This window comes from Muscardinus avellanarius (assembly GCF_963383645.1).
Source record: "Muscardinus avellanarius genome assembly, chromosome: X".
Classification (NCBI taxonomy): Eukaryota; Metazoa; Chordata; class Mammalia; order Rodentia; family Gliridae; genus Muscardinus; species Muscardinus avellanarius.
Window position 1 is genome coordinate 75,219,183 of NC_137792.1, and position 12,386 is coordinate 75,231,568.

Here is a 12,386-nt window from a genome sequence, read left to right on the forward strand (position 1 = left end):
GCCAGAGACGTGTTAACTAGCTGCTGTGAGGCTTATTATTTTTTCAATCAAAGCTAACATTTAAAATCAGGGAGCTAGCTTGGTGCAATGGCACATGCCTGTAATCCCAATACTTGGGAGGCTGATACAGGAGGATTGCCGGTTTGAGGAGAGACTCAACAAGTAGTAAGACTCTCAGCGACCTACCAAGACCCTGTTTCAAAGTAAAAATAAGAAATAGGGCTGGAGGTACAGTTTAGTGATAGTGTGCCCCTGGCTTCAATTCCCAGTACCACAAATAAAATAAAAGCAGGGAGTTCAATGTATATATTAATTTGGAGGAATGTTAATGTTATATTTTCAAATAAAAAAGTGAGTTTTGGAGTAAATTAATGATATAATTTAACCTTTAAGAAGAGAAGAAAATACTATATAAAATAACACCAAGAAACAGGATTTTAGAATTAGAGAGGTCCACAGCTAACTAAACACAATCTTCGTGTTATATTGATGCACAAATTAGAAGGCCAGAGAGCAATATAACTAAGGTCACATAGCTAGTGAGTAGCAGAATCTATTGTAGTGTCCTCATCTCCCGCACTTTGCTGTCACTCTGTCTGCAAGCTGTACCTGTACCAACAAGCCAATAAAGAGATAATTTATTGACATATGTACCATTTTGTCATATAGGCACCATTAATGACAATATGATTTTTATTTTAAAATCTGAACAAACCTGTTATTGGATAAAGTTTATTATATGTAAATTACATCACAATAAAGTTGATTTAAAATTACAGTGGAATCAGGTGTGATGTATATGCTTATAATTGCAGTACTTGGGAGGCTGAGAAAGGAGAATTGCAGGTTCTTGGCCAGCTTCAGATAATTTTTGTAACCCTCTGCAAAATAGTGAAACCCTGTTTCAAATAAAGAATAAAATATAGGGCTGAGGGTATAGCTTGAAGGTAGAATGCTCCTAGGTTTAATCTCTAACATGGCAAAAAAATAAAAATAAAAATCATAGCATATATTCCTTATAGTTCAGATGTAGTAAGTGGGACACAAAATTAACCAGACTCCCTGTGTGTGTGTGTGTGTGTGTGTGTGTGTGTGTGTGTTACTAGGGATTAAATCCAGGGAGTTTCTACTTCCTAGCTACATACTATGCCCAATTTTATTTTTTATTTTAAAACACGGTCTTGTCAGGTTGCTGAGAATCTTCCTAAATTGCAGAGCTTGGTCTCAAAGCTGTGATCCTATTTCAGTCTGTCAAATACTAGGATTACAGGTATGCACCACTGTGCTGGACTCAGACCTATTTTAATCATTGGCTTTTATATTTATTGACACTGTGGCCATGGGGAAATCACTTAATCTCTTTATATGTCTACTTCCTCATTTTGAATATGGGTTGAAAATAGCAGAACATCATTGAGATGTGAGAAAGCTATGTGATAATGAAAATTAAGAGCTTGACTCGGTGGCTGGCATACAGTAAGTGTTCAAAACCTTTTAATTGCATTTATAATTCTATGATTGCAAATAATTTCAGATCTATTTGGCAAAGTTCAGTGGTGGCATTTATGTGATTGGAATTTTAACTTTGATGTCACAAGCAATCATGTATGACTTTGGACAAATTTCAACCCCATCTCTGGCCTTTCTTCGTGTTAATATGGGAGAAGGGTAATTATGGTGTCTTTCATATTAATTTATAAAGATATTGGGAACATAAAATCGAATAATAGATTATAACAAAGTTTATAAAAACAAAAATAAAAATAAGATGCTCTTATTATGCTCTACACAAATGTAGAAAATAATTATGAAAGAATTTTCTGAGAGACTTCCGGGAAGATGGCAATGGAGAAAAGAACAACATCAGAACCTGATAAAACAGAAATTCAGAGATTTCTAGAAGATCAAATCAGGAAAATAACTGTAGAAATAATAGAGCTATTTCGAAAAGAATTCAGAGAGAGTCAAAAAGAGATAAAGGATGCAATTAATGAAGTAAAGGCCTCAATTTAAAGTACAAACAACCGATTAGACCACATGGAGAATAGAATCTTGTTTCTTAAAGATGATCATTCCAAAAATGAATGCATAGTTTCTAATTTAGAAAAAAAATCCAACAGCAGGAATCTAACATTGGAGAAATATGGGCCCATTTTAAGAGAGCTAACCTAAGAATAATTGGAATAGAGGTGGGAAAAGAAGGTGAAACCAAAGGGATCAATAATCTCCTCAAGGAAGTAATAGCAGAAAATTTTCCAAACATTGAGTAAGAGGTCGATACACAGGTCCAGGAAACTTATAGAACTCCCTTTAGACAGGATCGGAGAAGAGGATCCCCACAACACATAATTGTCAAAATGACTAATGTGGAAGCCAAGCAGAGAATCTTAAAGGCAACAAAAACAAAGGGCCAAGTGACATTCAGAGGCAAACCGATTAGAATCACTCCAGACTTCCCAAACCAAGTCATGAGAGCCAGAAGGGCTTGGAGTAACATATCCCCAACTCTGAAATAAAACAACTTCCAGCCAAAAATTTCCTACCCAGCAAAACTTTCTATCAAATTAGATGGGGAAATAAGAAGCTTCTATGACAAACAGAAACTGAAGAAATTTATGTCTTCAAAACCAGCACTAGAGAAAATACTCAAAGAGATTAACTACAAAGAAGAAATAGGTAACACACACCAGAACCAGAGAAACAAGATTTTCCATCCAACAGACAACTAAGATTAGTTATCTGTGGAGATTCATTATTTATGTTAGTCTTTTACCTATCTCTAAATTGTATTGTTTGCTTTTATTGTTGCTAATTTTTAGGATTTCTAGTTGGTATATTGATATACCTTCAGATACAGCATTTGGAAATATTTTATCCCATTCTATCAGTAACTTTTAACTCTGTTTACATTGTCTTTGGATATACATTATTTTTTATTTTTAGGTAGTTTGTTTACCCTTTTGTTGCCTGTACCATTGAAACTATATCCAAGAAATCACTGCCAATTTCAATTTTGTGAGGTTTTATGACCCAGATTTTCTTCTAAAGTTATAGTATTAAGATTTATATTTAGGTCTTTTATCTATTTTGAGTTAATATTTTTATATGATGTTAGGTAAGGGTCCAATTTTATTCTTTTTCATGTAATTATTATTTTTCAACAATATTTAGTTAAAAGATTAGTGTTTCCTCCACCAAATGTTCATGGAAACCTTGTCAAAAATAACTTGACAATATATGGAATAATTTATCTCTCGGCTTTTATTTAACTCCAATGGTTTATATATCTGCCTTTAGAACAGTACTACACTGTTTCAATTACTGTAGCTTTATATGGTTTGAAATCATAAAATATACATCTTCTAGCTTTGTTCTTCTTCGAGATTGTTTTGAGTATCTAGAGTCCATATTCCATATCAGGATAGATTTTTTCTGAAAAATAAATAAATAAATGTATGATCGTTTCACCAAAAAAAGAAAAAATATTCTCTGGTAAGAAAGAAAGCAAAAAGAAATATTGAAATGTTATCTTTAAGTCATCAAAAGCTTGGTATCAGACAAATGAAACTGTTATGTGAGATTATCATCGTTAATATTGGATAAATTGCCATAAAACTACATGTCAACCACTAAGCCAAGCATGGGAAGGAGGGATGGGGAGGGAACAGGTGGGGATCGGGTAGAGGCTAACTGGGCAATGTGTGCATGTATGTCTACAAAAGTATATTCTTTATACCATTATGATGTATGAATAAAGTGCACCAATAAAAAAAATATTGAGATAGATCTAGGTGTAGTGGTGCATGCCTGTAATTCCAGTTCTTGGGAGGCTAAGAGAAGATTATACCAGGTTGGAATCCAGTTTCAATAATTCAGCAAGGCCCTCAGCAAGACTCTGGGTTAGCTCAGAGGATAGCTCAGAGGTAGAATGCCTCTGGGTACAATCCCTAGCATCACTAAAAAAAAAAAAATAAAGCAAGTTTAAGAGTAACGTAAATAGTATGATTCCAGCTGGTCATGGGTGGGGTACATGTGTAATCCCAGTCCTTGGGAGGTTGAGACAGGAAGATCACAGATTTGCAGCCAGTCTCAACAATTTAGTGAGGCCCTCTACAACATAGTGAAACTATGTTTTAAAATAAAAAGGGCTGGGAATATAGATAGAGAGAGATTGTCCCTGGGTTCAGTTCCGCAGTATTATGGTACTACATATACACACACACAACACACAAAAGTAGCATGATTCCATTCACAAAAAGTAGACGAAGGGCTGATAAATGGTGGGAAATACACCAAATGTTGGGTATGTTTGTGTCACCTTGATATATGATTGCATTGCACCAATAAAAGTACAAGATAACTAAAGTTAAAATAATTATATTTCCATATTTTAAAAAAGTAAACAAAGAACTTCCTTCATATAAATGTTTAAGTTTGTATTTGTTTGAACACAAAGAATTTAGATTGCATTTCGCACCTTGGAGTGAGGATGAGATTGGGGAGAGGGTGAAGTTACCGGCATATTATTTCTACTTCACACTCTGTTTAATACAGGGAACATTATTGCTTTTTATTTTGAAAAAATGTGGCAGAGATTGTCAATTATCTATTTAATACCCATTCTTCTTAGTAACCGAATCCCGATTTTTAGCTGAGCCCTATTACCAGTTACATTAAAAGATTTCCAGCTTCTTTATTAGCCATATATGGGCATAAATCGAGTAAGATTCATGGGATGCATTGAATATATATATATATATATATATATATATATATATATATATATATATATATATATATATATGGGACTTCAAAGAAAGGTCCTTGAACCAGGAAGTGCAGCGAATATCTGCAGTCCCTGTTACTTGGGCAACTGAGCTGGAGGATCACAAGTTCAAACCCAGCCTTGGCAATTTAGCAAGATCCTGTCTCAAAAAAAAAAAAAAAGTAAAAGATCCGGGAGTATAGAAAAAAAAAAAGAATTTTCTCATGATTCCAAGTGTAAGGAATACAGGAGATTGTACTAATGTGACAAGACTTGCCCTCAACTGAATTGTAAAATTTCTGACATTTGTCCTCTGTCCTTTTATTATACTGTTCTTTGTGCCATTTTTCATTTCCTTTATGCTTAGCTTGCTGCCTACTTTCATAGGATATTCTCTGGTTGCCTGAGTTCTTTCTGTCAGTGAGAATGATTCTGATGATTTGATTTACCTGAAGGCTGGGGACCTTTAGAATGACCATGATTAGTGATGTATGTGAAGATCTAGCAACAGTAATTTCTCTAATAGAAATTCACATCTCATCAGGGAAAAAATTTGGGAGTAAGAGCACTTGCTGAAGCTTTTTGGGTCTTAGTTATCTATAGTTCCTAGGCTAAAGTCAAATCCATTTTAATAATTTTTCCCATCAGTGACTATGTAACAGTATTATTTTAGAAGTTTAGAGGCAGTGAGGCTTGGTGGTGTATGACTAGAATTCCAGTTCTTGGGTGGATGAAACAGGAGGATAGCAGGTTCACAGACAGCCTCAGCAACTTATCAAGACTTTCAGGACCTAATGAGACCCTGTTTTAAAACAACAACAACAACAATAACAACAACAACAAAAATAAATAAATAAATAAATAAAACATCTGGGCATGTAGTCTTTATAATGCCCCTGGTCCAATCCCCAGTACCAAAACAAAACAAAACAAAAAATAACAACAAAAAATGTATTTTTAAGTGGTGAGTCACATTTTATTTATTTTTTTTCAAGATAAAAATAAACATCACTTTGCCGGGCGTGGTGGCGCACGCTTGTAATCCCCGCGCTTGGGAGGCAGAGACAGGAGGATCGCGCAGGTTCGAAACCAGCCGCGCGCGCTGGCTTAGGAGACCCTGTTTCCAAATGTAAATGTAAAAAGAGGTCTGGGAGTGTAGCCCGGAGGTAGAAGGGCTTCCAGGAACCCCAGTACCACCAAAAAAATAAAAAATAAAAAATAAATAAATAAACATCACTTTACATTTTATTTACACTTTTAAATAAATTTTTATTGATGCATTGTAGTCAAACATCACAATGGAATACAAGACTTGGTAGGATATCAAAGTACACATCGTCCAATCAACCTCTATCCAATCCCCACCCCACTCTCTCCTCCTCCCTCAATCCCATGCTTGATTTAGTTTTTAACATTGATGTATTTATTTACATACATCATGTGCTTTAAAGAGATTCCATCTTTCCCTGTCCCATCTCCTCTGATTGGTCATCTTAATTGCTCCTCCAGAGGGCCCCTTCTTCCATTAGATTCCCTCCTATTACCCATTTCTTCCTAGAAATGGGAGAGCATTCCTAGAAATTCCTAGAAATTAGGGAGAGCATCCGATTTTTTTTCTGTGATATTTCTTTGTGTATGCCAATTTGCAAGTTCCAATCCCACTCTTGAAGGCCCCAGTACCAGCCAGGCCACCTGGTAGACTCTATTCCTGGCTTTGCTGGCTCCAGTACCAGCCTTGTCTTGTGGCAGGCTCTGATCCCAGCCTCAGGGGCCCCAGTACCAGCCTTGTCTTTAGACTAGCTCCTATCTCAGCCTCACTGACTCCAGCTACAGCCTCACCACATGGCAGGCACCAATCCCTGCCTTGCTGACCCCAGCACCGGCCTTCCCCCTCAGCCAGCTCTGATCCCAGCCTCTGAGGCCCCAGCACCGGCCTTGCCTTATGGCAGACTCTGATTGAGGCCCCACTGGCCCCGGCACCAGTCTTGCCTCATGGCAAGATGCTTCAAACCCAGCCTTGCTGATCCCGACACTGGACTCACCCCTCGGCAGGCTCCCATCCCGGGCTTGGAGGCCCCAGCACCGGCCTTGCCTCATGGCAGGCTCCGATCTTGGCCTCGCTGACCCTGGCACTGGCCTCACCCCTTAGCAGGCTCCGATCCCAGCCTTGCTGGTCCCGAAACCGGCCTCACCCCTCAGCAGGCTCCCATCCCGGCCTTGGAGGCCCCAGGACAGGCCTTGTCTCATGGTAGTCTCTGATCCCAGCTTCAGTGACCCTGACACTGGCCTCACCCCTTGGCTGGCTCCAGTCTCAGCCTCAGAGGCCCCAGCACTGGCCTTGCCTCACGGCAGGCCCAGATCCCAGCCTCGCTGGCCCGGGCACCGGCCTCACCCCTCAGCAAGCTCCACTCCCAGCCTCTGAGGCCCCAGCACTGGCCTTGCCTCACAGCAGGCTCCGATGTTGGCCTCGCTGGCCCCGGCACTGGCCTCACCCCTCAGCAGGCTCTGTTCCCAGCCTCTGAGGCCCCAACACAGGCCTTGTATCATAGCAGGCTCCAATCTCAGTCTCACTGGCCCTGGAACTGGCCTAGCTGCCTGGCAGGCTCCTATCCTTCGAGGCCCCACCTCCGGCCTTGCTGTCTTGCTGTGCATCGGCCTCTGTTCTCTGCCACTATGAGCAGGTCATCTACAGATGCCCCCCCCCTTTTTTGGTGGTACTGGGGTTCCTGGAAATCTTTCCACCTCCAGGCTTTACTCCTGGGGACCCACTTTGTTATATATATATATATATATATATATATATATATATATATATATATGTATATATGTATATATGTATATATATATATGTTTTTATTTGGAAACAGGTTCTCTCAAGCCAGCAAGGCTGGCCTTGAGCCTGCATGATCCTCCTGTCTCCACCTTCCAAGTGCAGGGATTACAAGTGTGTGCCACAACGCCCGACGTTCTTCGATTTTTTTAAAAATATGATGGAGTAGTACATGTCTTTTGTGGAAGCTGGGGCCACAGATACCCAGTGACAATAATATTTTGTCCTCCCTCCAAAGGCAGAGGTCCACAGCTTCACTCCAGAGAGCAGGTTCTGCTGTTCCATATATACTCTGGCCTCCCGCTCTGCGCAGAGGAGCGTGGTGGCCATGAGGACTGATGACTCCCAGAACCCACAGTGTGGCAGCCCATCCCGACCATGCGTGGCTCCCTCTGAAACCCCCCAAGCCCTTTTACCACTTAGCATGTTGTTCAGAAATCCCGATCATGTGTGGGAGGAGCAGTCTACTTTTGGGGAGATTTCCTCAGAAGTTCACGGTGGACTGGATTTGACTGCCCCTCCAAACTCTGGTCACCACCACTATAGCTTATGCTACTGCCATCTAGGTTCTTTCCCGAACACCCTTCCCACACAGTTTGTTTTCCAGAGTTTCCGAGCATGAGCGGCATTAGAGGTATACTTTTGAGGATATTTCTTTCAAATTATGATGTGGCTTGGATTGAATCTCTGCCTCTACCAAATGCTAACCACTGCTGCTGCTGTCACAGCCATCTCAGTTCTCTTCCAAGCACCCTCTTCACGCAGCATGTTTTTCCTGAGCATGTGCGGTGTTAACATTCTACCTCTGGGGCTATTTCTTCAAAAGACCCAGGTGTGTTGCATCAGAACTCTGCCTTTCCTGAATACTGGCCGCTGCCATTGCTGTTGCCTCCACCATCTCAATTCTTTCTCAATCTCTTTCCCCACACTACATGTTGTCCAGTATTCCTGAGCATGTGCAAAGGTAATATTCCACCTTTGGGACAATTTCTTCAGAAGATCAGGGTGGGTTGGATCAGATCTCTGCCTCTCCCAAATACAAGCCTCCACCACCATCACAGCCGCTGCTGCCACCACTGCCTTCCTCCAAGTTCTCTGCTGAGCTTCCTCCTTACAGATGATGTACAAAATTCTTAAGCATGTAAGGCAGAAGCAGTCCTCCTTCACATGGATTTTTCCAAAAGTTCCAGGTCAGTTGGATATTTTTTGTCTGCATCTCCAGAATCCTGGCTGCCGCCACAGCCATCTTGAACCCTCTCCAATATTTATTCTTCTTGCTTTTCTTTTCTTTTTTTAATAAGAGAAGATAGAATGTGTGGTTTGAAGAGGTTGTGAGATCCGGAACTTGGCAGCAATGAATTTTTTCTCCCTTCCAAGAGCAGAGTCCCACAGCTTCACCCCGCAGAGCAGAATCTGCTGTTCTAAGCACACCACAGCCGTGGTGCAGCACAGTGGCACTGAGTTCCTCGGTATGTGCAGCTCGGCCTCCTGTTTGGTACTGGGCCTTTCAGAGCATGGGCTGGGCCACCACCCAGCACCGGGCCTTCCAGGTGTGGCCTGGGCCACCTACCACCTGCCTTGACCAGGCCTCAAAAAAAAAAAAAAACTTTGAAAAGCAATGTCAGCTTATGCCATTTTTGCTATAACTTTCTTCATTGCTTCTTTCACATCCTTGTTCCTCAGGCTATATACCAGGAAAGTCAACATAGGTATTAAAGACCCATAAAATATTGAGATAAACTTGTCTTGGTCAGGGGTGGATTTGGACTGAGGTTTTATATACATGGAAATGATGGCACCTTAGAAAATTGTCACCACTGTCAAGTGAAAACCACAAGTGCAAAAGGCCTTGAGCCTTTCCTAGGCTAAGCAGATCCTCAGGACAGTGGCAACAATTCTCATGTAGGAGAGGACAAACCCAAAGGGTAAGAGCAAGGTGAAGAAGTTAGTGAAAAGGATCATAAACTCATTGAGGCTGGTATCTGAGCAGGTCAGCTTAAGGAGAGAAAGGATCTCACAAAGAAGTTGATGATGTTAGCCCCACAGAAGCAGAGAAGCAAGGTTAAACTGAGCATGACAGAGAATGAGTGAGATATTCCATGTGGTAGCAGACAGCCAGACACATAAGGGCTGCTCATGATTACAGCATAGTGCAGGGGTTTGCTGATAGCAACCACATGATCATAGGCCATGACATCCAGTAAGGAGACACTCTACAAAAACAATGACAACCACAAAAAAACAACAAAAATAGAATTTTGCAATCTCGTATAATTAAATACAGCTTCTCATTTCAACCTTATCAAACATCACTCTCCTTTCTATGATGTACAAGGCCCTATAGGTTTGCTCTCCATTCCTCTTTTTTTTATTGGTGCACTGTATTCATACATCATAGTGGGATACAAACTTTTGTAGACATACATGCACACAATGCCCAGTCAGTCCCCACCCGATCCCCACCCCATTCTCTCCCCATCCCTCCCTCCCATGCTTGGCTTAGTGGTTGACATCTAGTATTATAGCAATTTATCCAAAATTAAAAATGATAATCTCACATAACAGTTTCATTTGTCTGATACCAAGCTTTTGATGACTTAAAGATAACATTTCAATATTTCTTTTTACTTTCTTTCTTACCAGAGAATACTTTTTTTCCTATTTTTTAGGTGAAACTATCATATATTTATATATTTATTTTTCAGAAAAAAAATCTATCCTAATATGGAATATGGACTCTAGATACCCAAAATGATCTTGAAAAAGAACAAAGCTAGAAGATATATATTTTCTGATTTTAAACCATATAAAGCTACAATAATTGAAACAGTGTAGTACTGTTCTAAAGGCAGATATATAAACCATTGAAGTTAAATAAAAGCCTAGAGCTAAATTCTTCCCTATATTGTCAAGTTATTTTTGACAAGGTTTCCACGAACATTTGGTGGTGGAAATAATAATCTTTTAACTAAATATTGTTAAAACATAATAATTACATGGAAAAGAATAAAGTTGGACCCTTACCTAATCCCATATACAAATATGAACTCAAAATAGATAAAAGACCTAAATATAAATCTTAAGAATATAAACTTTTAGAAGAAAATCTGGGTCATAAAACCTCACAACATTGAAATTGGCAGTGATTTCTTGGATATGATTTTCATGGCACAGGCAACAGAAGAGTATACAAACTCCCTAAAAAATAAAAAAAATATTGTATATCCAAAGACAATGTAAACAGAGTTAACAGTTATTAATAGAATGGGATAAAATATTTCCAAATGCTATATCTGAAGGTATATTAATATTCCAACTAGAAATCCTAAAAATTAACAACAATAAAGGCAAACAATACCATTTAGAGATAGGTAAAAGACTAACATAAATAATGAATCTCCACAGATAACCAATCTTAGTTGTCTGTTGGATGGAAAATCTTGTTTCTCTGGTTCTGGTGTGTGTTACCTATTTCTTCTTTGTAGTTAATCTCTTTGGGTATTTTCTCTAGTGCTGGTTTTGAAGACATAAATTTCTTCAGTTTCTGTTTGTCGTAGAAGTTTCTTATTTCCCCATCTAATTTGATAGAAAATTTTGCTGGGTAGGAAATTTTTGGCTGGAAGTTGTTTTCTTTCAGAGTTTGGAATATGTTACTCCAAGCCCTTCTGGCTCTCATGACTTGGTTTGGGAAGTCTGGAGTGATTCTAATTGGTTTGCCTCTGAATGTCTCTTGGCCCTTTGTTTTTGTTGCCTTTAAGATTCTCTGCTTGGCTTCCACATTGGTCATTTTGACAATTATGTGTTGTGGGGATCCTCTTCTCTGATCCTGTCCAAAGGGAGTTCTATAAGTTTCCTGGACCTGTGTATCAACCTCTTGCTCAATGTTTGGAAAATTTTATGCTATTAATTCATTGAAGAGCTTGTTGATCCCTTTGGTTTCACTTTTTTTTCCCTCCTCTATTCCAATTATTCTTAGGTTAGCTCTCTTAAAATGGGCCCATATTTCTTCAATATCAGATTCCTGGTGTCGGATATTTTTTCCTAGATTAGAAACTATGCGTTCATTTTTGGAATGATCATCTTCTAAGAGCAAGATTCTGTTCTCCATGTGGTCTAATCGGTTGTTTGTGCTTGGAATTGAGGCCTTTACTTCATTAATTGCATCCTTTATCTCTTTTTGGCTCTCTCTGAGTTCTTTTCGAAGCACCTTTATTATTTCTACAGTTATTTTCCTGATTTGATCTTCTAGAAATCTCTGATTTTCTCTTTTATCGGGTTCTGATGTTGTGGGGTTGTGGACATTCATTGCTCCAGTATTATTCCTCTTTCCCATGATTTCGGAAGTTTGTGCCTTCTCTGGTTTCTTCCCTTGGGTCACTATGACTTCACTTAAGGTGTTCTGGATCTCGAGTCTGTAGTATCTCAGACCCCACTACTCCTTTACTGGGTTGTATCACAGAATCTCCAACCCAGAGAGTCGATAGAGGCTGCTTTAGACTGTGGGGGGTGCCAGGTTGCACGTTCTCCTATGGTGTGATATCTCTGCCACCGCCACTCCCCCACTGGGTCAAGTCCCAGGGAGTACAGTACTGGGATTTCTCCTCTGTGGCCCGCAATTTGACTCACTGTTCTTGAGTACGCAGATGTAGCTGTACTGGATTCGGTGAATTATCTGCTGCTGCCACCAGTGGCAATATGGCGCCGCTGCTCTCCATTTCTTTTTGACATCAGTTTTAATGTCCTTTCTATGACCAACTTCACACTGGCCACCTCAAAACACTCTTACAGTCA

General features: G+C 39.7%; 1 protein-coding gene across 1 annotated transcript; it reads right to left on the reverse strand.

The window, feature by feature from the left end:
* Positions 1–9,221: 9,221 nt before the first annotated feature.
* OR13H1 (olfactory receptor family 13 subfamily H member 1) lies at positions 9,222–9,787 on the reverse strand (the record flags this gene model as incomplete). Its single annotated transcript, XM_080718939.1, is given in 6 exon segments — positions 9,222–9,395; positions 9,399–9,455; positions 9,459–9,616; positions 9,619–9,674; positions 9,676–9,727; positions 9,730–9,787. Coding segments are annotated over 6 exon segments (555 nt in total).
* Positions 9,788–12,386: the final 2,599 nt, after the last annotated feature.